At 56.8% G+C, this 16,452-nt stretch overlaps 1 protein-coding gene across 3 annotated transcripts in view; it reads left to right on the top strand.

The window, feature by feature from the left end:
* The window catches only part of SLC5A1 (solute carrier family 5 member 1), a 48,019-nt gene that overhangs the window by 19,034 nt on the left and 12,533 nt on the right, over positions 1-16,452 (top strand). For all 3 annotated transcript variants that reach the window (XM_084819874.1, XM_084819875.1, XM_084819876.1), the window contains 10 exons: positions 3,404-3,508; positions 3,895-3,954; positions 4,694-4,798; positions 7,598-7,703; positions 7,991-8,071; positions 9,156-9,376; positions 10,180-10,315; positions 10,512-10,619; positions 12,073-12,223; positions 13,760-13,928. In XM_084819874.1, coding sequence (XP_084676000.1) covers positions 3,404-3,508; positions 3,895-3,954; positions 4,694-4,798; positions 7,598-7,703; positions 7,991-8,071; positions 9,156-9,376; positions 10,180-10,315; positions 10,512-10,619; positions 12,073-12,223; positions 13,760-13,928 — 1,242 coding nt within the window. The remainder of the gene's footprint in view (positions 1-3,403; positions 3,509-3,894; positions 3,955-4,693; positions 4,799-7,597; positions 7,704-7,990; positions 8,072-9,155; positions 9,377-10,179; positions 10,316-10,511; positions 10,620-12,072; positions 12,224-13,759; positions 13,929-16,452) is intronic.

Genomic DNA, 16,452 nt, shown 5'->3' on the forward strand with positions numbered 1-16,452 from the left:
CAGGTTGGCCTTCATATACTGTTTAGGTAGAGCTCAATTAGTCACTTTGACTAGACAGGTAATTAGTCCTGTAATAAACTATGATTATGGAGATTGAAAGGAAAGTGTTCGACTTCATTTCCTTTTTCTTTTTTGCATCTATTTCTCTCTAAGAAACAACTTCGCTCCTTATTAAATTCCTTCTGCTTCATTTAAAAAAATGTCCTGCACGTCACAAGATTCTGGTTTAAAGCTACAATCCCCCAGGGAGAGATTCCTGGAACAGATTTTGGCATACTTACAGCCAGGGTAAAAGGATCTACGTGAAGATTTGTTGGCTACTGTCAGACAGCAACCCTTGCGTTATGCACAAAACAGCTCTGTTTGCTAAGGCTGCAAAACATCTCTGTGCCACCCCTCTGAATGCTATTGCAGTGGACCATGCAGGCCAGTCATTAACTTGATTTCTGTTTACGTTCTGTTATTGCATGATGTTTTAAGCTATGTTGCTTGTAATGGCTATTAGTCCAATACAACAAAATGTTCAGAAGGCTACAATCCTATGCACAAACATTGAACTCAATGTGGCTGTTGATACCATTGGCCATGGTATCCTTCTGGATGTCTCTCTGGGATGGGACTTGGTGTTGCAGTGGCTCCAGGTCTTCCCGGGGGTGGGGTGGGGGCAGGGAGCCAGAAGGTAGCGCCAGGGCCTTTTGTTCCTTCTGACTTTGGCCATTGACATTTGGGGTGCCTCGAGTTTCCATCTCATCCCTGTGGTTTTCAACTTTTACATGAAAGCACTGGGAGACATCATCCAGAGATTTGGCCAAGATGTCATCAATGTGCGGATGACACACAGCTCTTCCTCTTTTTTCCTTCATTTAATCCAGGGGTTGGCAACCATTTTGGGCTGTGTGCACATTTGGCAATTTGAGAAACTGTCCTGGGCACCACCACAAAATGGCTGCCACAGGTGGCGTGGCAAAGGACAGGTAAGCTGCCCAAAAGCCTGCGCACAAGGCGGGGGGTGGCCAGGGGAGACTGATCCCCAACACACTAACCAAGTCTGTTGAAGCCACAGTTTTCAGCACCAACAGGAACCCATTTCACAGCAATCCCAGCTGCCGGTGAGAAAATGTATTACGGTGTTGTTGTTGTTTTTTGGGAGCATCTTGCTGGGCACCAAGAAAGGTGTCTGGGGGCGCATGCCCCCGATCTAATCCTGGGGAGACAGCTGAAACTCTGGACTGGTGTTTGGGGGCAGTATTGGATTGGATGAGGGGCAACACGCCGCAACTTAATCTGGATGAGACAGAAGAGCTGTGTTGGGAAATCCACTGATCTGGGTGTGGTTTAGATCTGTTCCTGGATGGGGTCGCCTGGGAGCAGTCCTGAACTCAGTGCTGTCTATGGAGGGGCAGAGGGCCTCAGCTGCCAGGACAGTTTGTTGCCAGCTTAGGCTGGTTTGGCAGCCACGGCCCTATCTAGAGAAAGCTGACCCCACCACAGAGACACATACCTTGGACACATGTCCAGCACAGATTACAGTGATGTGCTCTACACGGGGCTGTGCTTGAAGACTATTCAGAAACTGCAACTCCTGGCATGAGCCTGCCAAAGCATCAAGGTCAGCATCAGAGGCCCTGCCTGCCTGCTCTTGCTGGGGGATCTTGGGGCTTTCCCAGTGGAGGCCTCATGCCTGTGGAACTCCCTCCCAAGGAGTTCCTTGGGAACTCCTTGTTCCCAATGTATATGTATAGCCTCGTCATGGTTGGCCTAACCCCACCCCGCTGCCCCCCAAAACACAGGTATTCCTGCCTACGTTTGGTGCTCAAAAATCATTAGATGTTCCTCCTCTGTGTGTGTTTAATTGTAATGTTGTACGATCATGTTTTTGTAATGTAAGTTTTCTGTGTGCAGCCAATTTTGGGGGAGCATTTAAACACGTGGCTCCCCAACCCATGGCCTGAAGTGGAACAGGCACAGGCTTGTCACACCAGGGAGCCCTGTGATCTGGGTTTAGGTGTACAGCCTGCTCTGGATGGGGCTGCCCGGTCCTGAAGCACCAGGCTCCCAGCTGGGGGTGCTCCTCAGCCCAGCCTTGTGCCTGGATGGTCAGGTAGCGGCTGCGGCCAGGACCGTCCCTGAGCCGAGTAGGCTTCTGCATCAGCTGCTCCCTTCCACCAGCACCCACATCTTGGTCACATCCAGGTGAGATGAGTAGAACACATGTGCTGGTCCAGAATGGTGCGGCCAGATGGCTTTGGGGCCTCTGGGTCAGGATCATGTCATGATGTCACTCCCTTGTTTGAGCTGCATTGGCCCCTGGTTTGTTCCAGTCACAATTGAAACTGCTGGTGATTACCTTCAAAGGTGCATGTGATCTGGGCCCAGGCCTCCTGATGGACCACCTTTTCTCACATGAACCTGCCATCCTATCAAGTCTTTGGCTGAGGCCATGCTTCATTCCTCACAGGTGCACTTGGCAGCAACACTGCATAGCCAGACCCTTCTCCTCTGCACACTGATGTTGTCCGTCTCTCAGGCCCCCAACACGACAGGCCGGTTGACATGCTCTTGAGACAGTCCTATTTTGTTTGGCCTTGACTAACTTCTTGTCCTGGCTCTTTTTTCATACGACAGTTTTTTCCTCTTCCTTCTTTTGCTTATTCAATTTTATTGTGTGTGTGTTTTTTACCTGCTTTAACTTTATGAGCTGCTTTGAAGGCCTGCTGGCAGAAAAGCAGCCTATAAAAAAAATAAAATGGAATAAAAATTATTCCTGGGGATCAGCTTAGTACTGCTTTAGTGCTGTGTTTAAATCACAGTATTAAGATTTGATTCTCTTTATATAGAAGTCAGACAAGAGGGAAGATCCTAAAATAAGTTCTGTAAAAAGGTGCAGAGAGCCAGTGTGGTGTAGTGGCTAGAGTGTTAGACTGGGACGCTCAGTCTCCACTTGGTCATGAAACTCACTGGGTGACTTAGGGCCAGTTACTGGGTTCCTTGCAAGAGGAAAAAAGACAGGCTATAAATGCAATAATAAAACAAAAAATCCTTGAACAGTAACTTAATCCTGTGGGTTAACATTATGATAATTGTTCATAGCCCAATCATTATTAATTTAGAAGGCACTTTGAATCACTGACTGAAATCTAACACATTTATGTTGCAGTCTGATGCACATCTGCTTGGGAGGAAGCCCTACTGACCTCAGTGGTACTCATTCCCGACATGCATGGGGTTGCACAGCGAACGTGGCCTACGCCTCTCATTCAAGGAGTCTGATGAAATGGGCTCTAGCCACATGTGGAATGTGTTAGTCGTTAAGGTGCCACAAGATGGCTGTTTGCTACACTAGGCAAAGGTGGCCACCTCTTTGGCATCTGACCAAAGGGCTCCTTTCTCTGTCTCTTTCCAGATCGGTGCCTCTTTATTTGCCAGTAACATTGGCAGTGGCCACTTTGTGGGACTGGCCGGCACAGGGGCGGCAGCAGGAATTGCAATTGGTGGCTTCGAGTGGAACGTAAGTACCTTCAGCTTCCTTCCACCCAGTGAATTCTGGTGGGACGTGGTTTTGAAAGAGCAGCCAGAGATCTCCTATGTTTGGGTCCCCTGGCTTGCTCCCAAGAGCCTCTCGATGGTGGCTTTCTACGCACGAGTCAGGGAGTGCCGTTCTGGAGATGGGGTGGGTGGGATCTGCAGCAGGAGCTTCTTTGGAATCCCAGATTCCCCCGCGAGGCAGCCCCAACCTGCGCAGGCATCGGCCTGGAGTGCGAGCGCGGCCTGCAAGCCTGCTCCCTGGGTCCCCTTGCTGCACGTTGCAGCCAGTGGAGGGGCGGGTGGCTTGGCACCCTGCCAGATGCCCCCCCTCAGGCAGACCGACTCAGCCCCGCCTCCCGTTGGTTCCAGGCGCTGGTGATCGTGGTGATTCTCGGCTGGCTGTTTGTGCCCATCTATATCAAGGCTGGAGTAAGTACGCAGAGCAGAGAGCAGGCTTCCTCGTGCTTGGCTGGCGCGGGGCTTGTTCTGTGTGTGCCTTTGGGAAAAAGCAACCTCAGCGGCTGGAGGCCAGCCCGTCCCTCTTCCTTCAGATGGCTTCCTCAGTGCCCAGCCTTTTCACACACGCTTTGGCACAGCCCTTTCCCACCACCAAAACTAAGCGCAAACAGCACGAGTTTATAACCTCCTGGCAGGAAGATGCTCTGTCAGGTATCATGAATGCTGATGGTGCTGCATTAGCAATCACAACTGGAATCCGCTTGCAGAGGGGGGCCTGCACTCTCCAGCTGAGGAGCTGCGGGACAGCGGCTGAAGGCCGCCCCCAGGGCGCACGCCCCTCACTGTCCCCCCCCCCCGCCACTTGTCAGATGGTCCAGCTTAGATGGGCAAGAAGCGGAATGGGGCTGCGTGACGCTGGCCTGGAAGCCCCCTCCGTTTTCAGTACGAGGAGCTACGGAGGGGTTGCCGTGACGGGTCATCATTTGCAAGCCTCGTCTCATGCGCCCGCGCACAGCCGCTCGCAACTGCTGCCGTTTTGTGGCAAGGGCGCCTGCAGAGCTGGGTGGGGCGGGCGCCCGCGGCTCTGGGCCCCTGACCGAAGCGTCGCGTGCCGAGGGCTCTCGGCCCAGAGCGGCCTCGGCGCTTCCTGGGAGGCCGCCTCGCCTTCCCCACCCCCCCCAGGCTCCCCGCTCGCCCTCTTCCCCCGCAGGTGGTGACCATGCCGGAGTACCTGAAGAGGCGGTTTGGGGGGAAGCGGATTCAGGTCTACCTCTCCGTCCTCTCTCTGCTGCTTTACATCTTCACCAAGATCTCGGTGAGTTGAGCGGCTCGGCCAGGCCTCGCGCGAGGGCGAGAGGAGGGGGGGAGATCCGCGCGGATTTCGGCCCCCCCCCGAAGCAGAGCGCTGGAAGAGTCGCGGGCGGCGCCCGTGGGAGACGCGGCGCGAGCTCGAGGGCTGCGGCCGGTGCCAGCGCCGTCCTCAGGCCGGGCCCCAGCAGGAAGGCTGCAGAACGCCCGAGGCCCCTCGACGTCCCGCCCGGCGCTGTTCAAGGAGCCCCGGGGGAGCTCGCGGGGGGGGGGGCGGCGGCGCCCATCTTTTCGCGCCAGCCCCCGCTCGCGGGATCCAAGTGGCGTCTCCGCGCCCGCTGCGCATGTGGGGCACGATCCGGCGGAAGGCTCTTCTGCGCGGCCCCCGCCCTCCCCGTGCGCGCTCGCCCGCCCGGCCCGGCCCGGCCCCTGCTTCGGCGCGGGGATCCGCGCAGCGCTCGGGCCTGGCCCCCGCCGCTCCCGAGCTGGCCCCCGCAGCGCGGCGCCTCCGCCCCCGGACGCCTTTCCTTGGCTCGCCATTGCGGCGGGCAGGAGACGCGAAGGGGGCGCGGGGGAGCAGCTGCCCGGCCGCCAGCCGGGGGGGCCCTGCTGACGCGCTTGTCGAGGGGCCGGGGGCACCCGGCTTCCCCGCCCGTCGGGATCCCCGGCCTCCGCAGCCCCGCCCGGGCTCGCGGGGCCCGCACCGCCGTGGGAGGCTGCCCTTCGCCCTCGGGCGCGGCGGCGGGGAGATAATGGCAGCAATTACCCTCGAAGGCGCGGCGCTTGGCCCGCCCGCCCGCCGAGCCGGCCATCTCTCCGCTCCGCAGGCTGCTCATTAAGCCCTGATTCGGACACGCCGCCGCCCGCCGCCGCCGGGGCTCGAGCCTTGCGCTTTGGCGTCATCGGTGCGGGGCCGGGGCCGGGGGGCGACGCGGATCGCCCCCTTTGCAAAGCCACGCTTCGCTCCGCCACCGGGAGCGGGGCGCTGGGGCGCGCCCTCATGTCGCAGGGCGGGGCGCGCCCCAAGGCCTTTGCCGGTCACGGCGGGCGGCCCGCGATTGCCCCCTCGCGGTGTCGCAGCCGCTGCTGGGGCGCAGCGCTTGGACCGGGGCCCGGCCCGATCATGGCCCCGCAATAGGATGCCGCAAGTTCCCGTCTCAAGGCTCCGGTCGCTCAGTGGCCATGGCGTGCGCGCCTTTTAGAGCGGAGAGGGTTATGGCTCGGTCATCTGTACCGCGTGCTGGTAACGTGGGCCGGAGTCATCATCCCCGTAGCGGAGATGGAGGAGCTGAGGCCGAGGGAGCGGCGGGGGAGGGGAATGCCCGAAGCTGCCTGGCGAGGCCTCGGTTCTCAGCCCTTGGCGCAGCCACGCGCGGCAGCCTCAGCCTGTCAGTAATATGGGGGCAACAAGATGGTCGTAAGGCAGCGGCCTCCAGAGGTGAGTATCAGGTTGCAGCTCGTCTGAAGCCTTCTGAACGCCCCAAAGTACTTGAAGTTCTTGCCTGTTGCACCCACATGTTTTTGCACTTACCCGTCGGTTTCCAACTGATCAGCACGTGTCCAAGGCGATGCCTCGTTAAGGTGACTTTCGAACATGGGGAGGGGTGATAAGGCCTTAACAGGGGCCATAAAAGGCACTTAATGAAGGTATTAGATGTAACTCACTGGGTGAGCTGGGCTTGGATGGCCACAGTGCCCAGGAAGCTAAACCCTGAGCAGCCTGTCCCCAGCTGCGGAGCTTATGTAAGATTTGCTGCACAGTAAGCAAGGGGGGTTCCAGATGAGGCGTCTGTTCCGTTGCTGCCCTGCCATGTTTGTGGAATTTTACGTGATTGTATTGATTATTGAATGTATTTCTTGGCTGCCTTTCAAGGGTGTGTGTGTGTGTGTGTCCAGACAGCATGGCCTTCCGTTTGGAACCCTCCCAGGTTTCCTCACTGCTGCTGCTGCTTTCCTTTCCGTAAAAATCGGATAAGGAGGAAAAGGCAGAATGGCAGCATGGGGCCCATGGCTCAGTAGTGCCAGGAGCCCTTCCTCTGCCCAGGAGCCCCCAAGTCTCTTGTGCTCAAGGGAAGGCCATAAACAGTGGCCTGGTTGTTCCGTGAAGGAAGGGGTGGGCTGTCCTGGGCAAACAACAAAGGACCCCCTCACTGACGCATCCAGTGGCGGCAGGGTGGAAGGCAGGGTCGCCATAGGCAGAGCCAGGGGGTCGCCAGTGAAACGTGATCCCTCCCGACTGGATAAGGGAATTCCTCAGTCCATATATGGCAGTCAGGCAGTGCTGCCCTCTCCAGTGCCCTGCCCAGCTGGCCTGGCATGCTTGGCCCTGCACTCGTTAAGCAGGAGGAGGAAGGAGCGAAGAGAGACAGCTGCGCGTGTGGTAACACTGCTACCAGTTTGGGGTTCCTTTTCTGTGCGCTGGCTTTCTGTCTGCTTCCGGATCCTTCTCTTTCTCCTGAGCACCAGCACGCAACCTTGCAAGGAGTTGACATGGTTATTGCTGGTGCGCAGCTGGCGACCCCTCCTGAGCGAGGAGGAGGAGCCGGCGCTGCGTGGTGCTCTGCATGCAGCCGAAGCAGACAGGGACACTCGCAGTCTGGCCCTGTGCATGCTTACTCAGAAGTAAATCCAGCGGCATTCAGTGGGGCTCATGCCCAAGCCAGCGTGCACAGGAGCGTCAGCCATCCCTCTTCCTGCTATTCTGGACGCGGATATTCATGGTATATTGCAGCTCACTTCCACAGATGTGCGCACGAGCTTCTGTTGAACAGCTGCTTAAAATGCCTACTCTTCCTTTCTGTTTTAGGCAGATATATTTTCTGGAGCAATATTTATCCAGCTGGCCATGGGGCTGAACATTTATGTGGCTATCATCCTATTGCTTGCCATTACAGCCCTTTATACCATCACAGGTGAGTTCTCTGGTTCTGCGAGTGAGTCTCCTGCTGCCACACCAACACTGGACGAAGAGACGCAGCTGCCGTCGCCTCCCGCCTGGCCTTCAGCCATATTTGGCCCCTGCCCTGCTTGCCCTCCCAGTATTGCTGGGCAGCCCCCAAGCAGGGGGCAGCCTTGTCTTCCCAAGCAGGCAACAGCTGTGGGAGCGCAAGGAGGGCCTTGTCACGCTGTGGCAAGCTCTCCTGCAGGCGAGAGAGGTGCTCACACGGCCACTTTGCTTTCCTCCCCCTTTGGCTCCCAGGAGGGCTTGCCGCCGTCATCTACACGGACACGTTGCAAACCGCCATCATGCTGGTGGGATCCATCATTCTGGCAGTATTTGGTAAGCAAACAACACCAAGGAAGGTTTGAGTGGTCATCTGTCGGCCCCAAGGGCCGTGGCCCACGTCTGCAGGAGCTGTTCGCTGAATCCCTCCTGGGCTTTTGCTCCAGATCTGTCCCTGGTTCCCTGGGTCAGGCTGGGCCAGGCGGCTCGTCTGTGGGGCCCAGCCCTGTCCAGGCGACTGGCAGCATCTCTCCAGAGCCACCAGCAGGGAAGGGTCTTCCTCGCCATATGCTCCGGGGGCCCTGGAGGTGGCAGGGATCAAATGGGGGGGGGCTCTGCATGCCAAGGCTCCGCTCCACCCACTGAGCTGTGGGCTGGCAATGGGGTGGTGTAGGAATATCAGAAATGAAGTGCATGAAATGACACCGCAGCACCGCAGGAGAGGCTGTGCAGCCCCTGTCACATGTGCACGTGGCATACATGGGACGAGGGAGCCGTGAGCGGGGAGCAGAGCGGGGGCGACTCAGGAGCCCCCTGGAGCAAGACGCGCCTGGCGCGCCTCGTCCCGAGCTGCCCAGGCTCGAGGCAGTGCGAGGCAGCTGCTTCAGGGGGCAGGCTCTGGACAGTGGTCAGGGGGCAGAGTGGGAGACGGACAGATCTCTCCCGAGGGGCAAAACCCACCCCAAAGTTCCCCTGTGTGAGCCCCACTGAAAGGAGTGGGGACAGCACGTGCATCCTATTTGTTCCCTCGCCAATCATAACTATTTCCATGATGCCAGCATAATACCAGTTCAACACATGCAAATTCAGCTGGGGTTGACCAGCAAGTCCATAAAGCCCCAGGCTTTCGGCTGCAGGCATGAGGTCTGGAGACCCCCTTTTTGAGTAGATGCCAGATCCACAATTTTACTCCTGTATGGAGATGCAAAAAATAAACGTGGCCTGGAGATAATGACTGATAGCGTGCGTAGGATGGATGATCCGGGAGGGTGTCCAGTTGTATCGTTAAAACAGTCCTCCCGCCACTGAACTGGTGGGTGTGCGTGCACACGAATGTGACAAGACATGGCTGCTTGTGAGCTAGCCCTTGGGTGTCGTCGGAGGCTGGTCTTGTCCTGAAGAATTGCATTACCTTTCCCAGCATTTAAAGAAGTAGGAGGATATGAAGGATTACAGGACAAATACATGAAGGCCATCCCATCTGTTCACTCCAACGGAAGCGTGGCCATCCCTGCACAGTGCTACACCCCCCGCCCAGACGCTTTCCAGATCTTCCGGGATCCCATCACTGGTGACCTGCCGTGGCCAGGACTCATCTTTGGCTTGAGCATCCTGGCTTTATGGTATTGGTGCACAGATCAGGTAGCGTGAAGATGCTCTTGAGAGTCTTTGGCCCTCAGGTCTGCTGGCGGTGCAGAAAGCCCTTGGACCACCGCTTGGCCCTCTGTCTGCTCCAGGGGCCCCTCCTCTGCAGCAACGCACTGCAAGGCTGTGCCGCCTCCCCCGGCCTGGGCCTCCAGAAGTGTTGGGCTGCAGCTCCCAGCATTCCCCAGCCAGCAGTCCGACCCATGGGGGAGGCTGACCTAGACCCCAGAAGGCCAGCTGGTAGAACAGGTCGCTTGGCTCTGGATTCCCGGAGCCCTGTTTCTGCACGTGGGCCCCCAGAGTGGGGGCAGGCCTCCTGGCAGTGGCCCCGGGCTCAGCTCTGGCCGTGGGTTCTGATTCCTGGGGTGCTAAGGGCCAGGAGGCCATCGGCCCAACCCACTGCTCTCTGGCTGGATTATCAGCACCCTTCTTCCCCAGGGGTTAGTCCAAAGTCCCAAGCTCACCATGGGTCACGAGCAGAGTGCCAAACCCAACATGGGCACCTGCACAGCGGGGTTTCCAGATGACTCAGGGAAGTGAGCCAAGTTGCATGTTGTAAGGGAAGGCAAACCCTCCCCACAAAACAGCCAACTTACCACAATCCCAATGTTGCTTCTTAATCTGACCTGGAGGAACATTACTTCCAGCCCCACAGATCAGGTACAACCTGACCACAGGGCTGACCGAGAATCTGCTTTGGGATTAATTTTATTGGAGCAGAAATGCCTGTATCTGGGAGCTTTTGCATCCCCGTGAAGCAAGGCCACACAGCCTCACCTGCCCCTCGCTTCCTCTGGCAGGTCATTGTCCAGCGATGCCTCTCGGGTAAGAATATGTCCCATGTCAAGGCTGGCTGCATCCTGTGTGGCTACTTGAAGCTGCTGCCCATGTTCCTGATGGTGATGCCTGGCATGATCAGCCGGGTTCTGTACGCAGGTGAGACCTGGTGCTCCCTTGGCTCTTCTCCTGCCATCACATGCGTGTGTTGGGAGGGAGGTTCTGCTCTCCTTCGCCCGGTGGTCTGCCAGGGCCCTGGGTGCCTTGGCAAGGGTGCGCCTCTTCGGAGGTGCAGTGACGCCGCTTCGGCCCGCCCCCAAGCCAGGTGTGCCCGGCCTGCTCTCTTCGTCCGCAGATGAGGTGGCGTGCGTCGTGCCGGAGGAGTGCCTCAGAGTTTGTGGGACGGCCGTTGGATGTTCGAACATCGCCTATCCAACGATGGTGGTCAAGCTTATGCCAGACGGTGAGGCTCTCTGGTTGTGATGAGGGCACGGGGAGGCTAGAAGCACTGTGTGTTCAAAAAACGTGGAGTGGGGCTTCCAAGTGCGATTCTCTGGCTATGTGGGCTTCCAAGTGGGCTTCTCAGCCTGGTTTCAGCTTCCCTGCTGCTTTTATCCTGCTCACAGGGAGACTGCACGTTTGTAGCCAGATTGCACGAGGGTGCAGTGGCCTGAGCTCTCCCATGGAACCACGGTGCGACCCGCTGTGCTGTCTGCAGGCAGGAAGACGGCCGCTGGGTTAATCTAAGGAACAGCCCAGCCCAAAGCCTTTTACCGAGAAGGCAGCCCAACTGCGTCCAGCAGGGCTTACTGTCAGGCAAGGGTGCCTTAGTTTGCATCCTGCGCACCATCTAAAGATTTCTGGAAACTGCAGAGCAGCAGACAGCAGGAAGCTGCCCCCGGCAGGCCCGTCCACCCTGCTCCTTTGGCGAACACAGCCAGGCAGACAGCGCTCGCTCCCTGCTCAGCTGAGCCTCTCAGGGATGCTGTCACAGCGGATGTTGGCGCCAGCAGCCAGTTGGGTGGCATAGAAGACCCTCCCCGCTCTGCGGTTCCCCTGGGGTCCAAGTCTGTGTCTGGCTGACAGGAAGCCAAGAGAACGGCTGGTCATTGTGCTATGCCGGTAGTTTATAGGTGGAATGGACCGAACGTACCTTTAGGCAGGTATAAGGTGCTGCCTACAGAGATGTGGAGTGGGCAGGGAAGGGTAACCATTTTTGCCATTTCAGCAGCCCTGGAGCCATGGCTGCTTATAGGGTTGCCACCTTTAAAAGGTTCTGAGTGTCACTGCGCATGTGCAGAGTGCCTTTCCTGAAGCAGAACCATTTTTAAAAACTATTGAAGGACAAAGTACTTCTGAGAAGACGCAGCTTAAAAAAAATACGCAAGAAGGTCAAGTGTTTTTGAGCATACACAGAGTGCTCCCCTTCCTGAAGGGCACCGGATGTTCTTACTAAAAGGATGGATCTCGTGGAATAACAATGTAAGCCTTGAACATACAGCCACGTTTTGACTGTCCGTTCTGGTAGCTGGCCAAGAGCTTGTAAGTCTGGGTAGAATTCTGGCAACTCTCCAGCTGCGCAGTGCAGCCACCTGAGGCAAAGCCGGCCGGGGAGCCCGCGTGCCATTGCCCTCGCCTCCTGCGTTGGGCTCCCTCCGGGGCCTCTGGCCGGCCGCTGAGCAGACGAGTGTGGGGCGAGCGAGGCCCCCAGGGCCTGCTCCAGGGCTCTCCCTCTGCTAACAAGCCGCCCCTGCTGCGGCCCGGAGGTGCCCCTCCCACAGGGCAAAGGCACGCCTGCACCCCATCGCCCAGCTGAGCTGGGGAGCCGGGCCTGGGACCCGCTGGGGCTTTGGGGCCCAAGTCTCGTGGGCTCACCAGCTGCCTCTGTGTCCCCCGGCCCCTTGCGCACGTTCCAGGTTTACGAGGCCTGATGCTGTCGGTCATGCTGGCCTCTCTGATGAGCTCCCTCACCTCCATCTTCAATAGTGCCAGCACGCTGTTCACGATGGATATCTACACCAAGATTCGCAAAGAAGCGCGGGAGAGAGAGCTTATGATTGTGGGCAGGTAATGGATCTGCAAGAACGGGATTTTTCAGATAGTTGTTCCTTTGTCCCAGCAGCCCTTGATGCACCTTGTTTTCGACGTAGCAGAGCCGGATCTAATGAGCAGCCTAATTCTTCTCAGGTCCACTCAGAAGTAAGCCTGTGTTCAGTGGGTCTGCAGCCCCGGCACAAGCGCTCTCACCACCCAAAGCTGGAGAGAAGACGCACTGCCCTGCATCACACCCCTCTTCCCCACCGCAGCCTCGTGCATCCTCCCCCGCACCGTGTTGTGTGCCCGCCCCTTCCCCTGTCACCCCCGCCCCTTCCCCTTGCCTCACCGCATGCGTCCCGCCCCTTCCCCTTCCCGCTGCTGTGGTGTCGGCTCTCTGGATTGCCGCTGGCATGGCTCTCGGAAGAGCTGCCCCCCTGCCATCCGGCCCTCACCGAGAGGATTCTCGGTGCGAGCCAGAGGGTGGGTGGCTGAAAGCAGCCGCCTGTCCGCTTTTTTGCTCTGAGGCTCCCCTCAGACCGAAACAGAGGGCAGGCGGCTGCGCGGAGAGGCCTGCTGGCTGCTCTCTCCCAGCGGCCTTTGCCACCGCAGGATAGTGGGGCTGGCCAAACACCTCCTGGGGCAGGGGGAGGGGAGGAGTGGCGCCCTTTGCTGCTCCACCACCTGAGGCTTCACCCCACCTCAGGGGAGGCCGGCCCTGCTCTCAGGCACTGGGGGGGTGGGGTGGACTTTGGGTCCTCCAGATGTTTTGGCCTACAATCCCCATCAGCCCTAGCCATGGGAGCTGTAGGCCAAAACATCTGGAGGGCCACTAGTTGGCTCTCCGCCCTGCCTGGTACCTAGGTTTGCAGCTTTCGTTTGCACCCCGTGTTCCATCGGAAAAGTGCTACAAAAGGCAGATTTGGGGCTTGTCTGTCAGGGCCAGGTCGCGCCCCTCTACTTTTTCACTACTGCTGTGCTCAACATGCCGCCCGATGACGAGTTCGAATGCTGGCTCACGGTGCTGTGACATTGGACTCGGTTCTGATCCCGTCATCACCCTAGGGTGGTTTGGGGATTTTTCCCGAAAGGACCGACATGGCTGCCTGCGCCTTTTCTTCCCTGCATGGCGCCCGTAGTGCCACAGCGCCCCCTGGAGGGCATTTGGAGCCACTGCGCACACCTCTTGCTGGGCTGGATGCCAAGGCGCTAGATCCGCCTCTGCATTGACTCCCTTTTAGCATTCATTTCCTCTATAATGGCCTGGCTGCCAGTTACACAAGCTCCAGGAGTATATGCTGGCCATGCAGTTGAATTGATCATACTGTTTACCAAGATACGGGATTGTTTCTGCATTTAAACGTCTGTTTAGGGATGCGACTTGAATGAACACAAATGTGTAACACTTGGTCGAGCTGCACCAGTTTGCTTTGGGTTGGGTTGGGAGGTGGCACAGGAAGTATCAGAGGGGAACGCTGAAACGACCTCTTCAGGTTTTTCAAAGGCGGGCACAAAAGGGAACCTTTGTGACTGCACTTTGCCTCCTGCCTGCTGTGATTCTCTTTGCAGGGTCTTCATCATGGCGCTAATTGGCATCAGCATTGCTTGGGTTCCTGTTGTGCAATCGGCCCAAAGTGGGCAACTTTTTGACTACATCCAGTCCATCACCAGTTACCTCGGACCACCCATCGCAGCCGTCTTCTTCCTTGCCATTTTCTGCAAGAGGGTCAATGAACAGGTCAGCTGGCGTGTGGCAAGGTGGCACTCCCAGCAAGGCCCCGAAGGAGCTGGGCCACCACCCTCCAATCAGTCCTGGGGAGAGGAGAGGTGGGCAGCAGCGGCTGAAAGGGCAGCTGCCGAAGGAAGTGCCAGGGGAGGCAGGGGCGCACTGGTGGTAGCAGCTGACCGCGGGTGCTCAGGTGGGATGCTCGGAGGAGCGTCCGGTGGAGAGCAGCTGCTGCTGGCACAGGAGCCAGGGAGGCCAGCTGCTGAGGTCCTCAGAGGGGAAAGCTGAGACAGGAGAGACAGGCAACCTGTCCGCTGAGCCCTCAGAGTCCCTGCAGGAGGGCCCTTTGGTCCTGCTGAGGCATTGCTCGCTCACAATAAGCTGGGAGCAGAATTAGAACGGCTGCGCTTAATATAGGTCCTTCCCACACCAGGGCTCTTTAGCTTTGGGGAAATAATGCTCTTCCACCATCTGCTGGAAGCAGAATTACAGCTGTGGCTCCACACCACCCTGAATGCACTACGACACTCCCCTTCAAGATGGCAATGCCAGTCCCTGCGGGCCGGACCCCAGAAGGCACGCTTAGGACGGCAGCCTCCTCCCAGCCGTAGCGCTCTCGCTTTGCACACGCTCCCTTAGTTGTGCTTTCCTGAACCGTGAGCAAGGAAAGCAAACAAGGAGGGCATATGTCTTTAATTATCCCCCCTCCCGATCAGTAGCCTTCCCCTCCCCAGGCTCTCTCTTCTGCAGCTGCCCTTCCAGCCTCTCCTCCCTGCCTCTCTTGGCCCCAGGACTGATCGGAGGGCTGCTGCCACGGCAGGGGGAGGGAAGGGTAACGCTGTCCGTCGGCCTATTAAGTGGCCCTTGGTCTGCAGCAATGAAGCCTCCAAGCAGTCTTTGCAGCCGTCAGAGGTCTGGACATATTGGGCCCATCCTGTCTGAGTGAAGGCATGTCCACTGGCACCCCTAGGCATGGCCCCTGCCAGGCGCTCCCCTGTAGCCCCTTAAAAGAGGGCTATGTCTTCTCCATTCCCGTGTGGGGGGCTGCCCCACAATACTGTGAGGGTGCAAGCGTAGAACTCTGTCCCTCGGCTTGCTAACCTGCCCAGCTTCAGGCTGTATTAACTGCAAAGCTATGCACTGCTTAGGGAATTTTGCACCTCATGGCTGAAGATGTTATTGCAGGCTTCAGCCACACAGGTACATTTAAAGTAATTTAAATTATTTAATGCTCTTGAAAAACAACCCTGAAATGCACACCCCTAGAGTCTGTTTAGTATCCATGCCAAGTTTAAAATGTCTGAGTTTCATGGTCTTGGTACCATGGCAGTTACTGCCTGCCAGCAGACAGACATACATCCTCTTATTATTATAGATTACAATCCCTACCTGTTTATATCTGAATTGGTCCATATGTGTTTTTATTTTAGCTTTTACTTGTTACTTGCACTGTGTACTTTATGTGTTATGTGGCTTCTTATTTTAGTAATCTATAGATGTGTCAGTATAATAGCTTTTTTGATGGAATAATTTTTACAAGTGATTCAACATTTAACATCATAGAACTATAGTTGGAAGGGACTTTGGAGATAATCTAATCCAGCCCTCTGCTCAATGCAGGCTCTGCATTGCAGGGTGCAGCTACAACTTCCCTGACAGATGGCCATCCAGCCTCTGCTTAAATACCTCCAGCCATGGAGAACCTGCTACCTACCAGGGCAATCTGCTCCACTGTTGAATAGCTCCCACTGTTAGGAAATTTCCCCTAATGTTCAACCGAAATCTGCTTCCCTACGGTTTCAACCCGCTGGTTCTAGTCCTGCCCTCCGGAGCAACAGAGAACAAGCCTGCTGTCTTCTGCATGACAGTCTTTCCCATATTTGAAGAATGCCATTATGTCTCATCGTAGTCTTCGCTTCTCCAGGCTAGACGTACCCCACTCTTTCAACCATTCCTCATAGGTTGCTCTTCTCCCAATGTGCTCCAACGTGTCAATGCCCTTCTTAAAGTGGAGTGCCCAGAACTGGACACGGTACTCCAAAGATGGTGTGACTCACACAGAATAGAGCGGAGCTGTTGCTTCCCGTGATCTGAGCACTCTGCTTCTTTTCATGCAGCCCAAGATTTCATTAGCTTTTGTAGCTGCCGCATCGTACTGCTGGCTCATTCAGCTTGTCCTTCTCACATGTGCTGCTACCAACTAAGTCCTTTTTTTACGTGTACTGCTGCCAAGCCAGGTCTCCGGTATCCTGGCGTATACTTGCGCCTTTTATTTTTTCTGTATAAATGCAAGACTTTACATTTATCTCTGTTGAATCTCACCTTGTTAGATTTGGCCCAGTGTTCTGGCCTGTCTGGATCCTGTTGAATCTGGATCCTGTATTCTATGTAGGGATGTACGAAATGTACTTACCTTTCTGCGGATTATGTTTATGGTGGGGGGGAGGCGTTCCGCCCCTCCCCCCGGAATCCTCGACGGGGGGCGGGGAGGCGCTCCGTTCCTCCCCTCCGGAATCCTCGATGGCCGGCTGTGCTC

This window comes from Heloderma suspectum, chromosome 13 (assembly GCF_057233095.1).
Source record: "Heloderma suspectum isolate Gila_16-S chromosome 13, 16-S_ref, whole genome shotgun sequence".
NCBI classification, from domain to species: domain Eukaryota; kingdom Metazoa; phylum Chordata; class Lepidosauria; order Squamata; family Helodermatidae; genus Heloderma; species Heloderma suspectum.